At 42.3% G+C, this 25,526-nt stretch overlaps 1 protein-coding gene across 1 annotated transcript in view; it reads left to right on the top strand.

The window, feature by feature from the left end:
* The window catches only part of MOV10L1 (Mov10 like RNA helicase 1), an 81,777-nt gene that overhangs the window by 2,840 nt on the left and 53,411 nt on the right, over positions 1 to 25,526 (top strand). The window contains exons 3-9 of the mRNA XM_077807850.1: positions 6,360 to 6,519; positions 8,497 to 8,609; positions 12,186 to 12,376; positions 13,815 to 13,976; positions 14,535 to 14,779; positions 15,390 to 15,582; positions 25,146 to 25,340. Of these exons, the coding sequence (XP_077663976.1) occupies positions 6,360 to 6,519; positions 8,497 to 8,609; positions 12,186 to 12,376; positions 13,815 to 13,976; positions 14,535 to 14,779; positions 15,390 to 15,582; positions 25,146 to 25,340 (1,259 nt within the window). The remainder of the gene's footprint in view (positions 1 to 6,359; positions 6,520 to 8,496; positions 8,610 to 12,185; positions 12,377 to 13,814; positions 13,977 to 14,534; positions 14,780 to 15,389; positions 15,583 to 25,145; positions 25,341 to 25,526) is intronic.

Genomic DNA, 25,526 nt, shown 5'->3' with positions numbered 1-25,526 from the left:
CAATTCATATAACTGTAAATGTATTCATAATAATATCTTTACCTTCCTATATAAAAATGTGTAAGAAGAAAACTTAAATATTTTGCAATAGCTACTGCACAGTGGTATCTGGTATCTGTCCGTGTACTTTTATGGCCTACCACCTGAGTGCCTGTAATGGTTATGGATCTAGTTGCACCTTTGACTCATCTCTGGGGGTGCTTCTCCACAAGGTGTTAGGCTTCTTTCATTCACTTGTCCTGCGATGGAATCCCCTGATTTTCCCCATTCTTAGATTGAGTCTTGGGCTACAGCCTCCTGTATATCAACCCTGATTTCTCTACATGTGTGACTGGGTTTAGCACCCATAGCTTCCCTTCTGGAGCTATGACCAGTGACCAGAAAACTTTCTTAAAACGCTGTTTAATCTCAGCAGTAGGCACACAGCACAACATAAGAGAGAGCAGATTTTAAAACAATAAAATCATGTATATCAGTTTTCAGAGTAACAGCCGTGTTAGTCTGTATTCGCAAAAAGAAAAGGAGTACTTGTGGCACCTTAGAGACTAACCAATTTATTTGAGCATGAGCTTTCGTGAGCTACAGCTCACTTCATCGGATGCATATGCACATGCATCCAATGAAGTGAGCTGTAGCTCACGAAAGCTCATGCTCAAATAAATTGGTTAGTCTCTAAGGTGCCACAAGTACTCCTTTTCTTTTTATGTATATCAGTGGTTCTCAAACTCTGTCTGCATCGGGACTCCAAAGTTGGTCACAACCCCGTTTTAATGGGGTTGCCAGGGCTGGCCAAAGCCCAAGCCCCACCACCTGGGGTCAAAGCCAAAGCCTGAGGGCTTCAACCCTGGGTGTGTTACCTGGGGTTCTTTCAACCCAAAGCTCTTGGTAACTTTTACTCTATGCGGGGTGGTGTCAGGAAATAAATCAGAAGACACCCGACCGTTGGACGGATAAATGGCTGGCACAAACAGGACAACACAAGAGTGCTTTCACTTAAAGCTAAACTTTATTTGGTCTCAAGCACTTATACACGTGTCCGCAACAGGTTAGTAAAACACCCCCAGTCCTTGATAATTACCAAAGCTGAGTGTGGCTCTCGAGTGGCACAGTGGGGAACACAAGATGTATCCAGAGGGAGAGTCCAGTCCTGAAGAGTCCCACTACCTCAAACTTTTTCCCCCATTTATACATTAGTAATAGAATGACATGTCCCTTAAAGCAAACTTGTTAAGTTAGCAGTTTCAATGGTCAAGCGAGAGGTTCCTTCTGATTACTGATTAACCAGGTGTGGGTTTTTCCAGAGTTTGCAGACTTGAGGCCCCAGTAGACATTCCTGGGGCACATCCTGCTCTTCTAAAATGCATGTATCAGTAGCTTCAACACAGTCCTTATCAGGAAGGATGCGGCGTCAAGCTGCCTTCTCTGTGGCACCCAAAAACCCATTCTCTTCCTCCTGCCTTGGTTAAACTGAGACTGCTGAATGGCCAATTTACAGCCTGCTGACTTGGCTGCTTTTAGCAATAAACCATAGTGGTTTCAGGCACTTTACTGGTTTGCCAAAGTCTCCCCGTACAGGTGGTGGGGCTCAGGTTATAGGCCCTCCTGTCTGGGACAGAAGCCTTTGTGCTTCAGTTTTGTCCCCACCAGCCTTTGGAATTGGCCCCCCTGCCCAGGGCAATGGGGCTCGGGTGGGCTCAGGCTTTGGTCCCCCCTTTTGGGGTCGTATAGTAATTTTTGTTGTCAGAAGGGGGTTGCAGTGCAATGAAGTTTAAGAACCCCTGGTCTATACTCAACTATTTTTCCTAAGGCTTACTATTCCCTAGAGCAGTGGTTCTCAACAGGGGGACCATAGCCCCCTGGGGTCCATGATCCCTTTCAAGGGGGCCACAAGGCCCCGTGGCTGAAACCCAGAGCCTGAGCCCCAGTACCCCCCGCGGGGCTGAAGCTGGGAGGCGTTTGGCTGAAACCCTGATCCGTGGCGCCCACCATGAGGCTGAAGCTGGGAGGCACAGGTGCTCCTTGTGGGGCAGAAGCCCTGAGCACATGGGCACATTTGGGGACATGGAGGCTTTTCCCCTCCTCCCCAAACTGCAGCGCAAGAGCATGGCAGTCCCAGGGCCAGCTCCACATCTCCCCTCCCCCCCCATCTCTTCTCCCTGCCCCCTGGCCAGGTCGGAGGCAGTGTGGGGCAGCTGCTGCTCTGGCTGGTGCCATGGAGAAAGCAACGGAAGCGTTCCCTCGTCTCCTGCTGGTGCCCCGAGTTGAAGCTGCTCCTCAGTTCCCAGCCCCCTTTGCTCCCGCAGAGGCAGCTGGTAAGAGCCACCTGGATGGGGAGACCTGGCTCTGTGGCTGGCAGACCCCTCTAGGAACCAGGACTGCAGGGGTGCCCTCCTAGCACACAGCCCCTAATATCCCTCTCCCTGCACCCTGAGGTTATGCCCTCTCTGCACCCTGAGCTACCCCCATGCCTGAGCACAGCCCCAGGTACCCCTCTCCCTGCGCCCTGAGCTACCCCCATGCCCGCACACAGTCCTGGCCACCCTACACCCAAAGCCACCCCCTGTATGCACACAACCCCAGTTGTACCTTGAGCTACCCCTTGTCTGTACACGCCCCTAGCTACCCCCTCCCTGCACCCTAAGCTGTGTTCAAACTTTTTGAGCTAAGCCCCCCACCTTTGAGTTCTAATTTTTGGTTGCACCCTCCTCCAACCCAGACAGGCTGGGTGGCCTGATGAGGTGAGTCGGGGATGGAGGTGGCATTCCCTCCCTGGACCCCGCCATGAGGAGGTGGCTTGAGCCCTGCTGGTCCCTGCCCGCCCTCCCCAAATAGAAGTCAAAGTACGTCTATGGCCAAGGCCCAAGTTCCCCTTCCCCCCTTGGAATTTCTATAACATATTGAGGTGGGCCTCAGAGAGGAAAAGATTGAGAATCCCTGCCCTAGAGCTTTGGAAGGCCTGAGTGCTGTGTGTGCAAGTGAGTGGGCTGATTGTGAAGAAATTGAGGGAAAGTAGGCACTACATTGTTTTGCATATATTTTGAAATAGGCAATAATGGTGTAATATCTGTTGAGTAAATGCTGACATTTTACTAGGAACCACAATTCATAATATTTGATTTCTGTTGTTTTGGGGCAGGGTTTACAGCAGCACAGAACTAGCCTGCTGAATGTGCTAAGAGTCCACAGGAGAATTAGGTCCAAATCACCTAAATCTTAGGTGATTCATACAGGGAACCTGCCTCTGAATACCTTTCTTTCATATGCAACCCCACCCTACTCTGCAACAGTAGCAGGACATTTTGATCAGTTGCCGGCAGTAATTTAGGATGGATTTCCAGTCATAGTTTTGAGTTGTTTTGTGGAGGGTGCATTGCACTATGGTAATGAATGCCCCCTTGAAGCTTGGGGATGACCCTTTTCTGTGACTCTTACGGACTTCCCAAACTACCATTCGATTACAGACTATGTTCTGAGATCATCTCTTAACCTTCTTTAACCCTCATAGTATGTTCAGACTCACTTTCTAATTCCCAAACAATTTTTCATAGTGGGTATGCCATCTTAATACAAGGTGGTGGTCCATGAGAGAAATACTATTTATGATTGTATAGTATCCCTATAGAAACTACAGCAGTTGCTTGCCTGAAAATGTCATATTTGGTAAGTATTTAGGGTGATATTTTGAAAAGTACATGGCATTGGCCAAACTCTTCTCCCATTTAAATCAATGGCCATTAATTCCAGTGGTAGAGTTGACTAACACTTAAGTGCTTTTGAAAATACCATCTTTTTTGTATTTTTACCTCTCATTAGACCAATAACTACTGTATTGCTGCCTTAGTACAATTTTTGTTTCATCTCCCCATGCATTCTTTTTCTCCTCTTCCTACTCTGCTCGGTGTGTTTTCCTGCTGTTTGATTCCCTGCACTAGTGATGCTGGCTTGTCACCTTGTCCTCTTCTCCCTTGGATATCCCTCTCATGCTGCTTTTAGCAGCTCTAGCATTACCAGAGGGTCCATGCTCAAAGGGTGGTGCTTATTTCCTCTCTTTGAGTAGCGCACAACCCCAGTAGAGACTGCTAACATGTCTCCTCCTTCTTGGTCTGTGTGGTGGTTTGTGGGTGTTTTTTGTTTGCTACTTTCTGAAGAAGGGTCTGGAGGCTTGTAAAGAAGGTCCAGAGTATCTAGTGCTTAACAGACTACCAATGGTGTATCGATCACAGCTTGGATAGCACTGTTCAAGCACATTGCTGCAATCTTCTTCCCTCCATGCTGCAGTGCTGAGGGTTTAGTATGTCCTGTAAGTAATTGCGGGGAAGAAGTGAGGAAACTTACTAGCTGCAAGTTTTCTATTGTGAAACAAGGATATGTGAGTTAGTTGAGTGTTCTACAGGTGTTATTTATTTATAAAACAAGATCTGGACTTGTATGTAAACTGATCGTGTTTCTTTGCTTGGTTTAAAAATCTATTTAAAAAATTAAAATCTACTTAAGTTAAATTTCACTGCCTCACTGTAGTAATTATTCTTTAGGGAAAAACTTGTATCTGTTCAGTGCAGAAGTTAGAAGCAAGACTTCTGATAAACAAGCCATTAAAAGCTTTGTAACCTATGAATAACGGTTAATATTATATAACTGTGGTGCACTTAACTCTTCTGCTGGGTCTTTGAGCTTGTTGTCTCTGTACACTTCACCTCCTGGGATGTGCGGTTGCTGAAAAATTAAGGCCTAAGCCACGATCAGCCTTTTAAAGGGACACTGTCAAGTCAAATTATTTTTATGTAAATAGCTTTTTAGATGGTTATGATCCTATAACCTTTCTGAAAATGAAAACTGATTTTTTTGTTTTTGTCTTCAAACCTGCATGCTTTCTCCAGTGTTACAACCCTCCTTTTACAAGCTCATTTCTAGGTAAAACAATAAAGTTTGTTTACAGATCATGTTAGTTCCTGTGCCCCAGATTGGTCATAACACAGCAGTGCTTGAACATGATGAAAGTCTACCTGTATTCTCTTTTATTCATTTTAAAAGAAAACTATGTAATGGGATATTTATTATATATGTGAGTTTTTATTATATCACTGTTTAATACTAAAATATATTTCACTTTGCTTTCCTTACAGTAATCCCATATCTCTTTACTTCCACAATACCTGCTTGAGTATTTTTCCCCTATCTAGTCCTTTTGCATGCCTTGCCCAATTTCTTACACTGTGCAGTTTCCTCATATATACCCAGACATGGTTTATTGTGAGAGTCTAGCATCAACTGCTGCTTGGAGGTGTAAGGGGCTTTTGGCCAGTGACATCAGTAACTATTACTCTTGAGGTGAGAAGGGGGCTTATGAGTGCTGGAGACCTCCTTGAGGAGGGGGGAAATCCTTGCAGGATGAAGGAACTCTCCTGATAGATCAGTGACTTGTATAGTGGGGACTTTGGTCTAGTGACAACAGTGACTCCTTGGAAGCAAGGGCATGGTACTTAAAGTTGCAGCTGCTGCTTAGCCCTTGTAGGGAGTGTTTCTCTCAGGCCACTGATTCCTAATTCTACCCTAAACTTCCCAAGTAATTAAGGAATCATTACTGCTTCCATGGGTCAGGCAGCTAAGAAGCCTATGGTATCTGCTTCTTTCTTCTAGCACAGCAGAAGACTGGTTGTGTTTACATGACCCTTCTCAGGCTGACATTTTGCAAACACCAGCCTGGAGCTGTTTACCTGCTTAATAAAATGAAAGAGTACATTTTAAAAGCATGGAGGTAAAAAAACCCATTAATTTAAAATTACCAATTGTCACTTGAATGTCCCTTTTTAAATTTTTTTATAGTGTATAAACTGATGACAAATAGTAAGAATTCTTGCATTTGCTGATTCACAGAATGGGAAGTGCTCTAGCTCTAGTCATTTTTTGCACAGAATTAAAGTGTTTGAAAACAAATTCTCTCCCAACCTGCCAGGAGACCCTGTAAGATACTGCCTTGATCTTAAAGTGAGATGGACAAGGCAGATAGATTAATGAACAACAATAATAAATATCAGCACTGGTGCAACTAATTGAAACAAATGTTTGTGACAGTGAAGTTCCTTAGCACCTTTATATCATTGTTACTGCTAGTGATTCCTTTATTTTTATAGTATTTTTAATCTTTTGTGGTGGGGGGAGACATGAGTTTTTGACAACTAAAATGGGTATATAATCCTGTAAATAGTAGTTTTGGTTGGCTATAAAATGTAGTTTAAAATACTTGAAATCTGGTACATCACACGGGACATATTGAGTGTATTTTTAACTTTGCTGCTAACCTAATAATTAGTGAAGTAGAAATATCAGCTATGGGAATATTGTATTTTTGCACTCTTTAGGTAGAAGCTGTCTCAGACAAATGGGAAAACTATAGCAGTCCTACTTACGACTCTTCTGAATTAAAAACTAAAATGTTAATTGGCAATATTACATCTCTTACTAAAGATGGTGGCTATATTAATAAGACAACTTCTTTCACCATGGACCGGGTTTGTGAAGGTATGACTTGGAAAAAAAAATCTTGATCATGTTCATAACCATTTTAATGGTCTCGAAAGTCTTGTGTGTTAAGTGTCTGGTGCACAGTACAAGAATTTATATTTCAAATAGCAGATAATCCTTATTAGAGTAAAAGTAATAACTGGGATGAAGACAGCTATTTTTTTCATATTTTTGAGTGCTGTAGACTGAGCTCTAAGTCACTTTCATTGAAAGTAGGCTTGCTTTGTATGAGAGGTAATTTCTTCTCACAGTTAGTGTAGCCTACCCTTACTCATTTTAAATATAGAGAAATTAGTGAAATTTAATACGTCTTTTTGAAAATAAACATGTTGGTATATAAAAAGGACTGACTCCTAACCTTGGCTGAGGGTGTCCCACACATTTCATTTTAAAACCCTATTTTCAGACGGGGTTTTACACTTATCCAAAAAAAAAAAATGTTGCTACAGGCTGAAACTTGTTGTAAAAGGCCCTTTCCTGAGGGAATGCAGCTGTGTGATCTCATAATTATTGTGTTAAATCTACAGAATCTACAAAATTAAATCTACAAAATAGATTCTGTTTCAAGTGCTATTTTTCACTACTGTAACATGAACTTCTAAAATAATGTATATCTAAAAATTAGGATTATTTTATTTTTTTAATTTGTGGCTAAGATTTCGCCAAATTTATAATACATAAGTTGTAGTCCAAAGTCTGTTCATCTTTGTTTTATCACTGTGACTCCTGAAGTTTACTGTTGAGTGGGAGTAAAGCTGTAACACAAGTAAAAGTATTAAGTATGTGAAGCTATGGCTATCCGACAGCTTAAATTGACATAAATTATGTCACTTAGGAGTGTGAAATAGCCATGCCCCTGAAGGACATAATTTATGTCAACTTAACGTTGTCCACACTGATGCTCAGTGGGAGATCTGCTCTTGCCAACATAGCTACCGCTGCTCATGGGGGAGCGGGGCTGGATTAATTAAACTGACAGGAAAGCTCTCTTCCGTTGTCTTAGAGCAGCTACACTAGAGAGCTTACAGTGGCAGAGCAGCAAGCTCTCTAGTGTAGCCATAGCCCGAGTTTGGTGATGCTTTGACCTTTAAACAACTCCCCTATAAGTGATTAGCAAATGTTGTGGCTTTCTTTGGATCACAGTTTGATCACAGATCTTTCATTGTTGCTAGCCATTTGAAAACTTATAAATTGTAACGTTTAATTACATTTTAATTAATCTTCATTGTTTACTGCAATGAACTTTTAAAAAATCCTATTTCAGACACTTAGTAAAATTCAGTAACTTTTTTTTTTTTTTAAAAACTAGCTTTAAAATCCTCTGTGTGGCCAGCTCTGCGTAGGCTTCGTGCTGCTGGCTAACATGACAGCTTGAACAGTGAATGTTCCTTCACAAAGTAGGGTGGGATATCCAAAACCACCTGTGTAGACACTTGGCTCTTCCATGTAGCTGTACTGACTTCAGTGGAGTTCTGCACAGATGTAGGGGGCTTCCTGTGCAGAATGTATTGCCAGATTAGGGCCAACATTTCTGTGTCTTCAGAATGGTACTCCTTAAACTGTGTTAAGTATTAAAGACAAAGGTTTATCCCTCGCAAGTGTAATTTATGAATTAAATTCCCTCCTCCCCTGTCAAAAAGTTGATGCACTCTCAGTGAAGTCTCAGCCTGTTGCAACAGTCCATCAGGCAACAGGGTAGGAGCTCATGGACGTGCTTTTTGGTGGACACAAAAAATAAAACAGCGTTAAAGTTAAGTGCTGAAGTTCTCTGTATCTCCTGTTACGTGTAGCACTCAATATATAGTGTTGTAATAAGTATACTTTTAACACATTTTAGCAGGTAACTTTAAAGTTCCTTAAATTATGTCAAATCACAGTGCCCTCTTATAGCAAAAACACGACATGCTTCCACAGAGTTATGCAGAGTGTCTTTTTATGACCACTTAACTTGCAAAAATGTCACTGTTTTTATAGGCTTCAAACCTTGTAAAGGTGACTGGGTGCAAGCTGAATATTTTATTAACCCAACAACATGGAGCAGTGAAGCAGTTTCTGTAAAGCCACTGAGATATAAGCGAGTGGACAAAGTATGTATTTTGCATATTGCTCTGGGCATTTGGCAGGGGAATATTCACGCTGTACTGTAAGAGGAAAAATGGCTGCTTGTCTTAGTAGATCTGCTACAGTGTTGGTAGTGCCCTTTGTTTTCAGTTTTTATTTTATTTAATTTTTTCCTGGGAATTTATCGGTGTTTATTACTACAACAACAAAAACTACTGAAAATCGGTGCAAAAACTATTAATAATTTTTCTAGGTAAATATCGGGGTTTATTTTGGTGGACATAAGGACGGAGAAAAAAGTATTCAGTAGATTAATGCTTTGAACAGAATTCAGTGTGGTTTGCTGTATAACTAAAACAGAACTCAAAACAATGTCACCTTTGAGTTTAAGAAAACACTATATCTCTAATCCTTAAATATAACATAATGTTGAAACCATTATCTGCTAACAGCTTGAAATGTGTACATGGTAGGCGTAAGATTTATCAATATATTCAGATGTGCATGCACTTCAGAGCTTGCATGCGTGCCCATTTGTTTCTTGTGTGTATCTTCCAGATTAATACATAGCCTTACTTCAGCAGGCAGTTTTGCATATACACACAGACTAATGTATTATCGTAATACATATATCTCATGCAATGTATTGTATTTTTCCTAATAAAACAAGTTATTTTTATATATTTGAATAATACGAAAGTAGGATGAAAATCGGGGAAAAAACGAATAATAGTTTTTGTAAAACCCAGGATTTTTTTGGTTTAAACTGAAAATGAAGGGGCTTAAGTATTGGACAAGTTTTCATCTGAAAGATAAAAGAAAATTAAGTTCATTCTAATACTCATGAGTTGATATAGGATTATTTCTAAAACAAAGTTTGTGTGTGTGGTGGCAGGGGGAGTTAAATGTGTCATATGGGAAATTTTGTTATTTTTATTGGTTGGGTTTTGTGGTTTTAGCTACCAACCACTTGTTGAGAAGGTAACAAATACCCAGATCATACTGTCTGTACACAGACCTGCTCAGAATTAAAACATCTATACTTACATACACTTGATGCAAAACTAATGAATATCATTTATTCAGTGGATGTGCTTATTATTACGTTTGCTTTAAAAGTCTTCCAATCACTCTGGGTTATAAAAGGACGCTTGTCTTTTTTGGTGAGTGAAAATGTTACTATTCCTTCTTGAGTCACCACATATCCAGTATATCCACAAATGAGTCTTTACAGGTGTTTATGTCAGTTGAGTGTCCAATTAAAAGATAAAACTGTCAGTTTACCAATATCATAGAATCATCATAGAATCATAGAATATCAGGGTTCGAAGGGACCTCAGGAGGTCATCTAGTCCAACCCCCTGCTCAAAGCAGGACCAATCCCCAATTAAATCATCCCAGCCAGGGCTTTGTCAAGCCTGACCTTAAAAACTTCTAAGGAAGGAGATTCTACCACCTCCCTAGGTAACGCATTCCAGTGTTTCACCACCCTCCTAGTGAAAAAGTTTTTCCTAATATCCAACCTAAACCTTCCCCACTGCAACTTGAGACCATTACTCCTTGTCCTGTCCTCTTCTACCAGTGAGAATAGTCTAGAACCATCCTCTCTAGAACCACCTCTCAGGTAGTTGAAAGCAGCTATCAAATCCCCCCTCATTCTTCTCTTTTGCAGACTAAACAATCCCAGTTCCCTCAGCCTCTCCTCATAAGTCATGTGTTCCAGACCCCTAATCATTTTTGTTGCCCTTCGCTGGACTCTCTCCAATTTATCCACATCCTTCTTGTAGTGTGGGGCCCAAAACTGGACACAGTACTCCAGATGAGGCCTCACCAATGTCGAATAGAGGGGAACGATCATGTCCCTCGATCTGCTGGCTATGCCCCTACTTATACATCCCAAAATGCCATTGGCCTTCTTGGCAACAAGGGCACACTGCTGACTCATATCCAGCTTCTTGTCCACTGTCACCCCTAGGTCCTTTTCCGCAGAACTGCTGCCTAGCCATTCGGTCCCTAGTCTGTAGCTGTGCATTGGGTTCTTCCGTCCTATGTGCAGGACCCTGGACTTATCCTTATTGAACCTCATCAGATTTCTTTTGGCCCTATCCTCCAATTTGTCTAGGTCCCTCTGTATCCTATCCCTATCCTCCAGTGTATCTACCACTCCTCCCAGTTTAGTATCATCTGCAAATTTGCTGAGAGTGCAATCCACACCATCCTCCAGATAATTTATGAAGATATTGAACAAAACCGGCCCCAGGACCGACCCCTGGGGCACTCCACTTGACACCGGCTCCCAACTAGACATGGAGCCATTGATCACTACCCGTTGAGCCCGACAATCTAGCCAACTTTCTACCCACCTTATAGTGCATTCATCCAGCCCATACTTCTTTAACTTGCTGACAAGAATACTGTGGGAGACCGTGTCAAAAGCTTTGCTAAAGTCAAGAAACAATACATCCACTGCTTTCCCTTCATCCACAGAACCAGTAATCTCATCATAGAAGGCGATTAGATTAGTCAGGCATGACCTTTTCTTGGTGAATCCATGCTGACTGTTCCTGATCACTTTCCTCTCATGTAAGTGCTTCAGGATTGATTCTTTGAGGACCTGCTCCATGATATTTCCGGGGACTGAGGTGAGGCTTACTGGCCTGTAGTTCCCAGGATCCTCCTTCTTCCGTTTTCTAAAGATTGGCACTACATTAGCCTTTTTCCAGTCATCCGGGACTTCCCCGGTTCGCCACGAGTTTTCAAAGATAATGGCCAATGGCTCTGCAATCACAGCCGCCAATTCCTTTAGCACGCTCGGATGCAACTCGTCCGGCCCCATGGACTTGTGCACGTCCAGCTTTTCTAAATAGTCCCTAACCACCTCTTTCTCCACAGAGGGCTGGCCATCTACTCCCCATGTTGTGATGCCCAGCGCAGCAGTCTCGGAGCTGTCCTTGTTAGTGAAGACAGAGGCAAAAAAAGCATTGAGCACATTACCTTTTTCCACATCCTCTGTCACTAGGTTGCCTCCCTCGTTCATTAAGGGGCCCACACTTTCCTTGGCTTTCTTCTTGTTGCCAACATACCTGAAGAAACCCTTCTTGTTACTCTTGACATCACTTGCTAGCTGCAGCTCCAGGTGCAATTTGGCCCTCCTGATTTCATTCCTACATGCCCGAGCAATATTTTTATACTCTTCCTTGGTCATATGTCCAACCTTCCACTTCTTGGTGAAAAGCTTTAGGTTTTAGTGTTCTCTCAATTCCATTACTTCTATGGAAGGGCGAGGGAACTCTTTGATGGCTATGGTATCTTGAAGTTCAATAGCCAGCCATTAATGTACTATAGCATACAGTTAAAGCATGATTTTTACCCTGCACATGTAGTTGCTTGTGTTTGGGTACTTTTAAATTTAAGGAAACACTAAGGTGATTACTATCTATACTAAATCTATAGACATACTGTGAAATGCCTGGGTGTCAGTTTTCTTCAATAATAAACATATATGATACATGTACTATTCTGTGGTGATTGTTTTAAAAATTACTGCCTAAGCAAATTTAAGCATGTGACATGTAATAAGACTAATTGTGTAAATGTTACAGGTTCGTATTTCCAGTGTTTGTGGAAGAATTGGCGTAATAGATGACAGTATATTTTTCATTCTGGATTCTCTGAGACTTCCTGATGGTTATTCACCTCGTAGACATGACCTGGTCAATGTGGTGGTTGTGGAGAGTAACCAGTCATGTTACATTTGGAGAGCACTCTGCATGGCTCCCTCAGTCAAGAATGGGTAACAGGAAACTTCTCATGTTTGAAGTTAAACATAACTCTTTTTTAAGAAGGGAGAGGAAATAACATGATTTATGCTCCCACAGCTTCTTAAACCAGTTTTTAAAAACCCTCATTGAGGCCTACTAGGAGGTTCATTCTGACCATGGTTCAGTTTAAATTGGTTTAAAGGGACATGCTGCAGAACTGTGTTCATCACCTTGAAATGCTTCCTGTAGCACTATGTCCTACTAATGGTCACTTGTGATAGCAACATAATACAGCTGTTTTAGTGTTCCTAAAGCTCCTGCTTATGTTGTTGATACTCTGTACTACCATGCAGTTAATTTGTAGTCTTCCTTATTTTGTTTTCTAAATTTGTCATTTTTATTATTTTTGCATGAAGTCCCTATACTAAACTGGTGCTTTAATTATCTGTTTTTAAAAATAGAGTTCATGGGTTGTCTTCTACTTGCCAATTGTAGCATCTTCCCCAGTATTGTAAAGGGTAGGGATGAATATCTGTCCACTGTCATAGCAGTGGGAGACATCTAGTGGGGGTTGGGTGGAATTTAAAAAACAAACAAACTTTTTTATTAAAGAAAATCTGCACTAGTTTTTTTTTTTTTCTTCTGTTGCCTTGGATAACTACAGAAAATTCATTTCAATCAGAATATGTAATTTCAGGTATTTTTCATTACTGCTTTGAAATTTCCCTCAATATGAGTTGAACATCTTTGTAATACCGAGGGTCTTACTGATAATTTAGACATAGCCAGAAAGTTGCAATCACTGACACTGATGGGAAACTGCAGGTGGTGGTATTTTTTGATTTTGGTGTGGGTTGTGTTACCTTTTTTTTAAAGTTTAGGCTGAAATCCGCAGTCACCTTAAAAGTGTTTTAGACATCCATAAAGGGACTCCCATGAAGCCAGCAGCAGAAGAAGGAAACTTGAGAATTGTCCCAACCCAGTCATTTCACTTTGTACCTGATTCTAAAGCTTCTCCTGGCATTGGGCCATAAGAAGTTGCTCATGGAAAAACTGCCCTCTTTGCTGATTTTGGGCCCTGGTTTAACTCCCAGTGAAGTCAATAGGAGTCATTCCATATACTTTAGTGAGAGTTGGACCAGGCCTTTGAGGATGAGTAGGTTGGTTCCAAGCCATTACAGGCTACATCCAAGATTTTGACCTCTCTAAAGAAAGGCTGTGTGTGTGTAATACATATATATATATATATATATATATATATATATATATATATTTTTTTTTTTTTTTAAATCATTGCTTCCCCTAGTAAATGCAACTTAATAGCTTGGGGGTCATGGTAGATGGCTGAGAAAGCATTTTTGGACTTCTGTACTCAAACACTGAGGGAAAGTACTTAAGTTTTGTTGGATCTTTAAATGTAATATTTATTTTTATATTTTCCTGAGTCTAACCATTTAACTTTGATTCAAGACAGTGTCATGATTTTTACAAACTATCTGCCACTAGTGAAATGAACTTGGATGAGTCGTATGAAAATTTAATGAGAGACAAAGGAGGACTGGAGGTGTCAAGAATGACTAACTTTGGAACACTTAAGCTAGGGGAGAGTAAAAACATGGTCATTTGGATAGAGTAAGCTCTCTAAATTATTCTCTTATAACTCTTTCCCTTTTGACTGTGCTATTTCTTTTTCTTATACCATTCCTGACACTCTGAATTTCAGACCTTGCACATATCTGACAGGATCAAAGTTGAGTTGCATCCATGTTGCTCACCTTAATGGTCACCATTAAACATTCAACCTTTACCAATAGATGGCACATCATGGACTCTGTTCCCACAGCTATTTCTTAGTCTAAATACAGAGGAATATTGTATAAGCTCTGACGATCTGTTATGCTGTACTAGAACCTAATCCATGGGTCCTACTTACATTACCTTATATTAAAACTTCACAGATAACTTAATCTAGTGGTTTATTCTTTTTATTTTATTTATTTATATTTATCTTATTTTAGTTATCCTGAAAATTCTTCTCAATGGAGTTGATATCCATGCCATGCTTCAGTGAGGGTGGATTTATTGGAGTGTAACTGAATTTGATTCTGTCTTGATTTGTGTGTTCTTTATTGCAAGTAACCTCTTTTTCTCATAAATGTTGTTTACATATAACTGTTTAATTATTTCTAGGAATAAGGGAAATGTACCACATTCCTTAATCAGCTGCAGACTAGCTGGCTGGGAAAAAGAGAAGCAGTTTAGCTTTCAGTTGCCTGAAAAAGGCCAGAAGACTCCAACAACATTTTTGTCATCATCTGTTCCTGTGAAACAAGAGAATTTGTCAAAGGGGAACATCAATTCACTCAATGACAGTAGCGAACCTATGTGCCAGCCACTGAATAACGCATTTGTTATGAATAATGGAACCCCACCAGGTATGTGTGAGATACATACACGTATGTAATGTCTAACTCTTTAAAGCCCTGTATGTTCCTTCAGTAGGACCTTGCATGCCCCACTTGTCAGTAAATAAGAACATAAGAATGGCCATACGGGTCAGACTAATGGTCCATCTAGCCCAGTATCCTGACTTCCAACACTGGCCAGTGCCAGATGCTTCAAATGGAATGAATAGAACAGGGCAGTCATCAAGGATCCCTCCCCTGTTGTCCAGGCCCAGCATCTGGCAGTCAGAGGCTTAGGGACACCCAGTGTAGGGGTTGTATCCCTTACCATCTTGGCTAATAGCTATTGATAGACCTAGCTTCCATAAATATATCTAGTTCCCTTTTGAATCCACTTAGTTTTCACTTCAGCAACTTCCCCTGGCAACAAGTTCAACGGGTTAACTGTGCATTGTGTGGAAAAAGTACTTCCTTTTGTTAGGCAGCAAGTTTAAAACCATTAACCATTGGGAGGCCTCTGGTTTGTGTGTTTATGTGAAGGGGTAAATAACACCTCCTCTTTCTCCACACCATTCATGATTTTATAAACCTTTATCATACAGTAATTAAAGCTTACTGTTTATGTGTCTGTTTACTACAGAAGGAATTAATCCTAAGGATCCAAATTTAGCAAGAGAGAATAAAGATCTTGGTAGCAGAGAAGATGAAAATCTGTGCAGTGGAGAAAATGGACAAAGTGTGGAAGAACAACCAATAGTTGAGGCGGAAGCTAGTGGGGAAATCTTCATACCACCTGAGGGAAAGACTTCCATTGTGATCATATGTACCGCAGTGTATGTGTGTTTTTGTTTTTTTTCAGCTGCTATGCCCAAGAAAGCTTAAGGATGAGATATTACCCTCAGATTTGCAGGCACAGCTCCAGTTGACTGCAGTGGGAAGTGCATGTGTATATGTGAAGGCAGAATTGGTCCAATCCTTTTTGAATTTACAAGGCAGCAACATAATGCTTTAACTTTTAGGTCAGTCTGCATTTTAAACATCTAGTTCTTCTTCAAGTGCTTGCTCATATCCATTCCCATGTAGGTGTGTGCACACCACGTGCCTTGGTTCCTTCTTTCCTCCTGTAATGGTTTTTGGAACTGCTCATTTTTGCTCTGCAAGTACTCCCCAGTGGACTTTTCTTGTGCTTGTACTTTTTCCTGTAAACAGTTATAGAAAAGTTTAGTAGTTAGTGTTACACTTAGTGTAGTGAAGGATCCCGCTTAACAAAGTTCTTTCCCACCCAGGCATTGGGGCATGCCTTGGTTTCCGGGGTGTAAGCTGTGTGAGCTTGCCATAAACCTATGCCTCTCAGTGACCCCTACTCTAGTTGTCTCAGGTCTTTGGGTGAATCTCACCTGTGTGATCAGTGCAGGATCTGTAGAGGTTTTAAGCCCCAGACTCAAGGAAAGGGAGCAGAGGCTAAATTCCTCTTAATGGAGATGTCTCTTTGTTCTTCTTGGAGCCGGGTCACCCCAACTCGGCACCAAGCACCTCTGACTCCAGAAGGTGCACACCAGCTTCCATGGGGGACAGGCACTGCAGCCCGGCCTTCCCAGCACTGAGGCAAGATTCCTCGTTGGCATGGCACGACTCCAGGCACTGCCACATTTCGCCAGTATAGAGGAGGTTGGTACAGGAGAGTGCATGGGCACCACTCCCACTCTCTGGTCCTGTGCAATAAGCAGCGGAAAACTGATAGGGGCACTTCCCTATCCTGAAGCCTACCCGCCATAAAGACTTCGGCAGGCAAGATCACTTGGGCTCAACAACCGCTGCTGCGGCACCATTGACTCCTGCCCCTGAAAGGAAACCATCAAGTCTGGTGCTATTGGACTCTCCCCCCAGGGAGAGCCATAGGAACATGGGAATGGCACTCCCGTCCACACTGGAGGCATTCTGGGAGGCATGGGATCTGATGTCCCTCCCGGTGCCACCGTCACCACCTAGATGTGAGCCAGTACCAGAGGCGAAAGTAATTGCGACACCAAAGCAGGTACCGTCAAAATGGAAGCCGGTGATGATGCAGTATCCCCAACCGGCATCGCGCCCCCGTGGTGTCCGAGGAGTGAATCCTCAGCATCTGACTCGGAACCTGAGTCCTATGTCTCAAGAAAGAGCTGGCACCAATTGCACCAATGGTACTGGAATAACGAGATGAGCCGGGGACTCCCACTCATGGGCTGGCCAGTACAGTGGCAGGTGCCGGTGCAGGGGCCCTTCTGGACTCCTTGGGCATTTCATCAGGCTCAGGGTCCTCAGTCAAGGAGGTCAGATTTGGTGACTTTGGAGGGTTGAGCCCCACCACCACCATCACCACCTCTAACAGTCAAAGAACTGATCACCTACCACTGTTTCCAGACATGATCTCCCAGGATCACGGACATCTCCTTCATCCGGGTCTCAGATCCTTCCACCTGACAGCTTGGAAGCTCCATGGCTGAACCCTTTGGAGTTAGCATGCTTGGAGCCGGTTCAGGAGATCCTGTTAGGGAGCAGAAAACCATCCACCAGGGCCACCTGTCTGGTGAAATGGAAAAGGTTCTCTATCTGGGTTGGACAGAAGGGGATCTTGCCCACTTGAACTACAATACCGACTATTGGTTACATCTAAAACATCCAGGATTGTCTGTGTCTTCGATTAGGGTGCACCTGGCAGCTATCTTGGCCTTCCACCCAGGTTGAGTGGCAGGTCCATCTTTGCTATCGTGTTCTATAGCCGTTTTCTTAAAGGACTGGACAGACTCTACCCACAGGTAAAATAGACAGTCCCGCCTTGGGATCTTAACTTGGCCCTCCTCAAGACTGATGGGGGCACCATTTGAGCCTTTGGTGGCATGCTCTTTGCTCTACTTATGGAAAGTGGCTTTCCTCATAGCCATCAGAGCGGGCAGGAGGGTCTCATAAATCAGGGCCCTCACTTCAGAGCCACCCTACACAGTTTTTCATCAAGGACAAGGTTCAGCTTGGTCTGTTCTCTGCTTGCTTTACCTGGGTTACAGCTTTTCTCTGACCTTGGCTTGGTAAATGCTGCCACCACCCAAATGACCAAAAAAAAAAAAATCCTTGGACCCAGGAAGAAACACTTGGGAATTCCTCCCTGTGGGATACCCTCAAGCTCTTTCACCCTCCCCTCCCCCCCCCCGGGGAGGAGCTGAGAAAGAAAACAAAGGAAATTAGCTGTGCTACCAGCTAATCAAACAAGCACAGACCTCTTAGGACACCAAAAATCCAATCCTGTTCTTAAAAAAGGTACATTTTATTTAAAAACAAAAAGGAAAAAAATACATCTGGAACTTAAGCTTTTGCTTAGGCACCCGCCACCTTCCAGAGATTGGTAGATAACAACCTGGCTGGATTTGGGGAATTTGCAGTTGCCTACCTTGACGATGTGGCTGTATTCTCAGATTCATGGGCAGAACCCCCTGGAAAACCTCCAAACTGTCTTCCAGCGCATAAGGGAGGCAGGACTAACTGTTAAGGCCAAAAAGTGTCAAATAGGCCTAAACAGGGTAACGTACCTTGGACACGGGGTGGGTCAAGGTACTATCAACCCCCTTCAGGCTAAGGTAAATGCTATCCATAAGTGGCCTGTCCCTCAGTCAAAAAGCAGGTCCAATCCTTCTTGGGCTTGGCCGGATATTACTGACGATTTGTACCAAACTACAGCCAAATTGCCAGCCCACTGACAGACCTGACCAAGAAAAAACAGCCAAATGCAGTTCAGTGGACTGAGAAGCGTCAGAAAGCCTTTAACCAGCTTAAGGCGGCCCTTACATCTGACCCTGTACTGAGGGTCCCGGACTTCAACCAACCGTTTGTTGTAACCACAGATGCGTCCAAGCGTGGTGTGGGAGCAGTTTTAATGAAGGAAGGACCACATCAACAATTCCATTGTGTCGTGTTTCTCAGCAAAAAACTTTCTGAGAGGGAAAGCCACTAGTCAGTCTCAGAAAAAGAATGTTACTCTATTGTGTATGCTCTGGAGAAGCTACGCCCATATATTTGGGGGTGGCAGTTCTACCTGCAGGCTGACCGTGCTGTACTGAAGTGGCTTCACACAGTCAAAGAGACTAACAGGAAATTTTTTCGGTGGAATGTAGCTCTCCAAAACTTTGATTTTGAAATACAGCACATTTCAGGAGCCTCTAACAAAGTGGCTGATTCACTCTCCTGGGAAGGTTTCCCAGAATCAGCCAGGTAAAAATGTCCCTGCATTCTAAGTCATTGTAGTCCTTAAAATGTAAAAAGTACTGTTTAGTTCTTCATGTAATTATTAGTAAAATTAGAGGTGCATGTATCTTATTAACTCTTTCCTAAACCTCCAGGAAGAAATCCCAGCTGGTGTGGACCCAACCTGAATCAGACTGGCCAGCACTGTCTGTGATTTGGGAGGCGTGTGATCCATGAAGTGAGGGGGAGTAGCTCCCTTTGATGGACACACAGCCAGCCAGTTAGCTGTAAAATCCCTCTTGGTCTGTTCTCTGCTTGCTTTGTCTGTAAAGGGTTAACAATCCCACAGGTAAAAGAAAAGGAGTGGGCACCTGACCAAAAGAGCCAATGGGAAGGTAGAACTTTTTAAAATTGGAAAAGAAACTTCCCTTTGTGTGGCGGTCTCCGGGCTGCAGGGCCACGGAGCAGCAATGCTGTAAGCAGCTTTAAGCCAGGTATGATTATAGATGATCAATTCATACCTTGAACCTACTTATCTGAAGCCGCAGATATGTAAGAAAATTAGTTAATGACTAAAAAGACGCAATTAGGGTTATTTCTTGTTGGCTTGTGGACTCTTCTGTGCTAATCCCGGATGCTTTTGTTTGCTTGTAACCTTTAAGCTGAACCCCCAAAGAAAGCTATTTTGAGTACTTGATTTTTGGAATTGCTCTTTTAAAATCTAGCAAAAGCCTAAGTTCCAGATATATTTTTTTTTCTTTTTTTGTTTTTAATAAATTTTACCTTTTTTAATTACGGGATTGGATTTTTGGTGTCCTAAGAGCTTTGTGCATATGCTGTTTGATTAGCTGGTGGCAACAGCTAATTTCCTTTGTTTTCTTTTTCAGCTTTTCCCCGGGGGAGGGGGAAAGAGCTTAAGGGTACCCCACAGGGAGGAATTCCCAAGTGTTTCTTCCTGGGTCCAAGGGTTTGGGGTTGCATTTGGGCGGTGGCAGCATTTACCAAACCAAGGGCAGAGAAAAGCTGTAGCCTTGGGAGCTTAATATAAGCCTGGAGTGGCAGGTGTTAATTTTTAGAATCCTTCCAGGCCCCCACTTTCTGCACTTGGAGTGACAGAGTGGGGATTCAGCCTTGACAGATGGTATTGCAGTTCCACAATAACCAGGAGGTTTTCCTCCTTGTGTTCTTCCTGAAGCCACCTGCCAATAGCCAGGAGCAGAGGTGCCATGCGCTAGACATCAGGTGGATGCTGGTTTTTACCTAGATAGGGTCAGATCGTTTAGGAGGACTACTCAGCTCTTTGTAGCAGTGGCTGATAGGATGAAGGGCCTCCCAGTCTCAGCCTAAAGAATTTCTTCGTGGATTACCTCGTGTATTCACATGTGCTATGACTTGGCAAAGGTCCCTTCTCTGGCACTGGCAGCCCGCTTCACAAGGGCGCAAGCATCTTCACTAGCATTCGTGGCACAGGTTCCCATCCACGATATCTGTAGAGCAGCCACATGGTCTTCAGTCCACACCTTTGCAACCCATTATGCCATCACGCAGCAGGCCAGAGATGGTGCTGGATTTGGCAAAGCCGTGCTACAGTCTGCTTGTTGTTGAACTCTGAACCCACTTCGTCTATCTGCTTGGGAATCAGCTGCATGGGAATGGACATGAGCAAGCCCACAACAAAGAAAAAAATTGCAAGCCCTTTCCATGACTATTGTTCTTTGAGATGTCATGTCATTCCCAAGCCTACCCTCCTACTCCTTTGTCAGAGTTGCCTGCAAGAAGGAACTGAAGGGGTGGTGGGGTGGCAGGCCCCTATATAGCGCCATGAGGGTGCGACTCTAGGGCGCACTGGGGCTGACCCAACAGAAACTACTGAGGGAAAAATCTTTCTGTGACTGTGCACGTGGCTTGCACACACCTACATGGGAATGGACATGAGCAATGCATCTCAAAGAACAACAGTTAGGGAAAGATGAGTAACAATTTTTTCAGTTTTTTTTTAGGGGTAAAGAAGTAAATCGACAAAGCAGAATGAGTGAGTCCATGTTTTAATAACACTAGTAAGACATGGTCTGTCTTTGAGCAAAAAATACCCAGAGTGTATATTTTTATGGATAGTTTTTAAGATCCTGAGCTTTATAAATACTCTGTCCTGGGATACTCAAAACTGAGCTGTTCTGGAAACTTAACTTTTTTTGTTTGCCTACATATTGGATTTCTGTAATATAACTGTGTAGAGCACACAGATTCTGCTTCACAGGAAGGATTAACAAAAATAAATCTGCAACTAGGGTTTTTGATTTCAAAAGGGCTGACTTTCAAAAATTAAGGAAACCAGTTAGGGAAGTGGATTGGACTGAGGAATTTATGGATCTAAAGGTAGAGGAGGCCTGGGATTATTTTAAATCAAAGCTGCAGAAGCTATCGGAAGCCTGCATCCCAAGAAAGGGGAAAAAATTCATGGGCAGGAGTTGTAGACCAAGCTGGAAGAGCAAGCATCTCAGAGAGGTGATTAAGAAAAAGCAGAAAGCATACAGGGAGTGGAAGAAGGGAGGGATCAGCAAGGAAAGCTACCTTATTGAGGTCAGAACATGTAGGGGTAAAGTGAGACAGGCTAAAAGTCAAGTAGAGTTGGACCTTGCAAAGCGAATTAAAACCCCCCAATAGTAAAAGGTTCTATAGCCATATAAATAAGAAAACAAAGAAAGAAGAAGTGGGACCGCTAAACGCTGAGGATGGAGTGGAGGTCAAGGATAATCTAGACATGGCCCAATATCTAAACAGATATTTTGCCTCAGTCTTTAATAAGACTAAAGAGGATCTTAGGGATAATGGTAGCATGACAAATGGGAATGAGGATATGGAGGTGGACATGACCATATTTGAGGTAGAAGTGAAACTCAAACAGCTTAATGGGACTAAATCGGGGGGCCCAGATAATCTTCATCCAAGAATATTAAAGGAATTGGCACCTGAAATTGCAAGCCCATTAGCAAGAATTTTCAATGAATCTGTAAACTCAGGGGTTGTACTGTATGATTGGAGAATTGCTAACATAGTTCCTATTTTTAAGAAAGGGAAAAAAGTGATCCGGGTAATTATAGGCCTGTTAGTTTGACATCTGTAGTATGCAAGGTCTTGGAAAAAATTTTGAAGGAGAAGGTAGTTAAGGACATTGAAGTCAATGGTAAATGGGACAAAATACAACATGGTTTTACAAAAGGTAGATCATGCCAAACCAACCTGATCTCCTTCTTTGAGAAAGTAACAGATTTTTTAGACAAAGGAAACGCAGTGGATCTAATTTACCTAGATTTCAGTAAGGCATTTGATACTGTGCCACATGGGGAATTATTAGTTAAATTGGGTAAGATGGGGATCAATATGAAAATTGAAAGGTGGATAAGGAATTGGTTAAAGGGGAGACTACAACGGGTCTTACTGAAAGGTGAACTGTCAAGCTGGAGAGAGGTTACCAGTGGAGTTCCTCAAGGATTGGTTTTGGGACCAATCTTATTTAATCTTTTTATTACTGACCTTGGCACAAAAAGTGGGAGTGTGCTAATAAAGTTTGCGGATGATACAAAGCTGGGAGGTATTGCCAATTTAGAGAAGGACAGGGATATCCTACAGGAGGATCTGGATGACCTTGTAAATTGGAGTAATAGTAATAGTATGAAATTTATTAGTGAGAAGTGTAAGGTCATGCATTTAGGGATTAATAACAAGAATTTTAGTTATAAGCTAGGGACACATCAATTAGAAGTAACAGAGGAGGAGAAGGACCTTGGAGTATTGGTTGATCATAGGATGACTGTTAGCCACCAATGTGATATGGCTGTGAAAAAAGCTAATGCGGTCTTGGGATGCATCAGGAGAGGTATTTCCAGTAGAGATAAGGAGGTGTTAGTACCCTTATACAAGGCACTGGTGAGCCTCACCTGGAATACTGTGTGCAGTTCTGGTCTCCCATGTTTAAGAAGGATGAATTCAAACTGGAACAAGTACAGAGAAGGGCTACTAGGATGATCCAAGGAATGGAAAACTTGTCTTTATGAAAGGAGACTCAAGGAGCTTGGCTTGTTTAGCCTAACTAAAAGAAGGTTGAGGGCAGATATGATTGCTCTCTCTAAATATATCAGAGGGATAAATACCAGAGAGGAAGAGGAATTATTTAAGCTCAGTACCAATGTGGACACAAGAACTAATGGATATAAACTGGCCACCAGGAAATTTAGACTAGAAATTAGACAAAGGTTTCTAACCATCAGAGGAGTGAAGTTTTGGAATAGCCTTCCAAGGGAAGCAGTGGGGGCAAAAAATCTATCTGGTTTTTAAGATGAAACTCGATAAGTTTATGGAGGAGATGGTATGATGGGATAACATGGTTTTGGTAATTAAATATTCATGGTAAATAGGCCCAATGGCCTGTGATGGGATATTAGATGGGGTGGGATCTGAGTTACTACAGAAAATTCTTTCCTGGGTATCTGGCTTGTGAATCTTGCCCATATGCTCAGGGTTTAGCTGATCGCCATATTTGGGGTCGGGAAGGAATTTTCCTCCAGGGCAGATTGGAAGAGGCCCTGGAGGTTTTTCACCTTCCTCTGTAGCATGGGGCACGGGTCACTTGCTGGAGGATTCTCTGCTCCTTGAAGTCTTTAAACTACAATTTGAGGACTTCAATAGCACAGATATAGTGTGAGGTTTTTTGCAGGAGTGGTGGATGAAATTCTGTGGCCTGCATTGTGCAGGAGGTCAGACTAGATGATCATAATGGTCCCTTCTGACCTAAATATCTATGACGTTAGCTGATTTAAAGAAAACTCTTCAGTTTAATAACGGAGCCACATGCCATGCAAAATATTTTATTTTTGTGAAACAGTGTTATAAATGTGCATCATACTTGTGTGATTCTAATTTAAAACATAGTACAATTTTATCCTGTTTTTCCATCTCCATTGCTACACTGTCACTAAAACAATGGTGCAGCAACTTAAATTTCCAGTTTTTATGAGAGCTGTTTTAGATAGAATAGCCCTTATAGAAATTGGAGAAAAACCTTCTTTTAGGGTAGGATCTGTTTGTGAAACCCACCTCTGAAGGAGAAATACAGATTGGGACCCTACTATATGTGGATTGGATAACTCTGTACATATCTTCATGAGAGAGAACGGTAAGAGGATGCTGAAGCTTTAGGGAGGCAACAGGTGTGGGATAAGTGGGGGGCTTGGAAATCACTGGGTAGTTGTTTTGTATAAGGCTGAGCACCTTTATAGGCACGTAAGCCCAGGTCCTCAAAGGTATTTAGGCTCCTAATTTCAGTGAAAGTAAGGAGCCTACACACCTTTGTTGATCTGGGACTTAATGTTTGTTGTAAATTTCAGCGGGAGGGCTAGTTAAGAGTCAGACAGCTAGGGGGATTGTGGGTAGAGGATCAGAACTAAGTTATATATGTTGAAGAGGTGAGGAGAAAATTTGGTGCTGGGACAGAACCTGGAAAGAAATTAAAGGATAGGTTGTGTGGGATAAGAGCTCTGATAGTCTGGAGCATAAGCTCCTCAAACTCTCCTTTGCAGGAATTTGCACTCCCCTTGTTGCCACTTCCTCTGCTGACAGGAAATGCTTGTCTTTGAGGGGTCAGGCTGGGACTTCCCTCTTCCTCACTAGCTCTGTTAGCTCCTGGAGGTCCATGTAGAGGAACATAGACCTCCAGAAGAGCAGAGTTTTTGCTGCTGTGTAATGAGATGCATCCTGGATGAGGGCCTTTCAGCGGTGGAGTGACTGTACACAGGATATACTTTTGGCTAACTCCATTCAGTTTTAGTAATCACAAGGGTGTACTTGTGATTATAGTAGGTACAAAATTTTCAGACTGGTACTTCTGTTCTAAAGCACAGTTCCCCTTTAAACTTTTTTTCAAGGTCAGGCTTGTTAATATTTGGACTTTTTTAGTGCTTAGATTTTTTTTTTAAACTTTACTTTTAGGGAATGTTAGCTGGACTCAACTAAAACTCTTCAAAATTTTGTGAATGTGACGAATTCTTCTATATCAGCCATTACTTGATTTTTAGGGAGGTCCCTCAAAACCTAATCAGTCTCTTTCAACAATATTGTGATCGCTGAACCGATAAGTAAAATCTGTGGTTTTGAAGAACCTAACTTATTTTTGCTTGTTTACTTAAAGAAACCTTGGCCGCTGCAAAGAACTTCTGTTGCTTTGTTTTTCTGATTTTATTATTGGACGCTACATTGAAGTAACTGTAATAAATGAAGAGGAATCTCTAATAGCAGCCACTGAACCATTCTCCCTAAGAAAGCATAAAGTTATTCCGGAGTTACAGCACATGAAGACTACAGTGGCTGTAACAGAACGCAAAAGGTACTAGCAAATAATCCACATTCAGCTGTATCAAATATGAAGGATATGGAAAGGCATGCCTTTATATAATGCTAATTGAAGTAAATGTATAACTTTAGTTTCAGGGCAGTTTATCGTACTGAACTAGCTTATCTCCTGTTTGTAGCTACTATTCATTCAGTAAACAGGAAAAAGAAATAAAAACGG

Source organism: Eretmochelys imbricata, chromosome 1 (assembly GCF_965152235.1).
Source record: "Eretmochelys imbricata isolate rEreImb1 chromosome 1, rEreImb1.hap1, whole genome shotgun sequence".
Lineage (NCBI taxonomy): Eukaryota > Metazoa > Chordata > Testudines > Cheloniidae > Eretmochelys > Eretmochelys imbricata.
The sequence above is the reverse complement of the archived record's forward strand: the minus strand, read 5'-3'. Positions and strand labels throughout refer to the sequence as shown.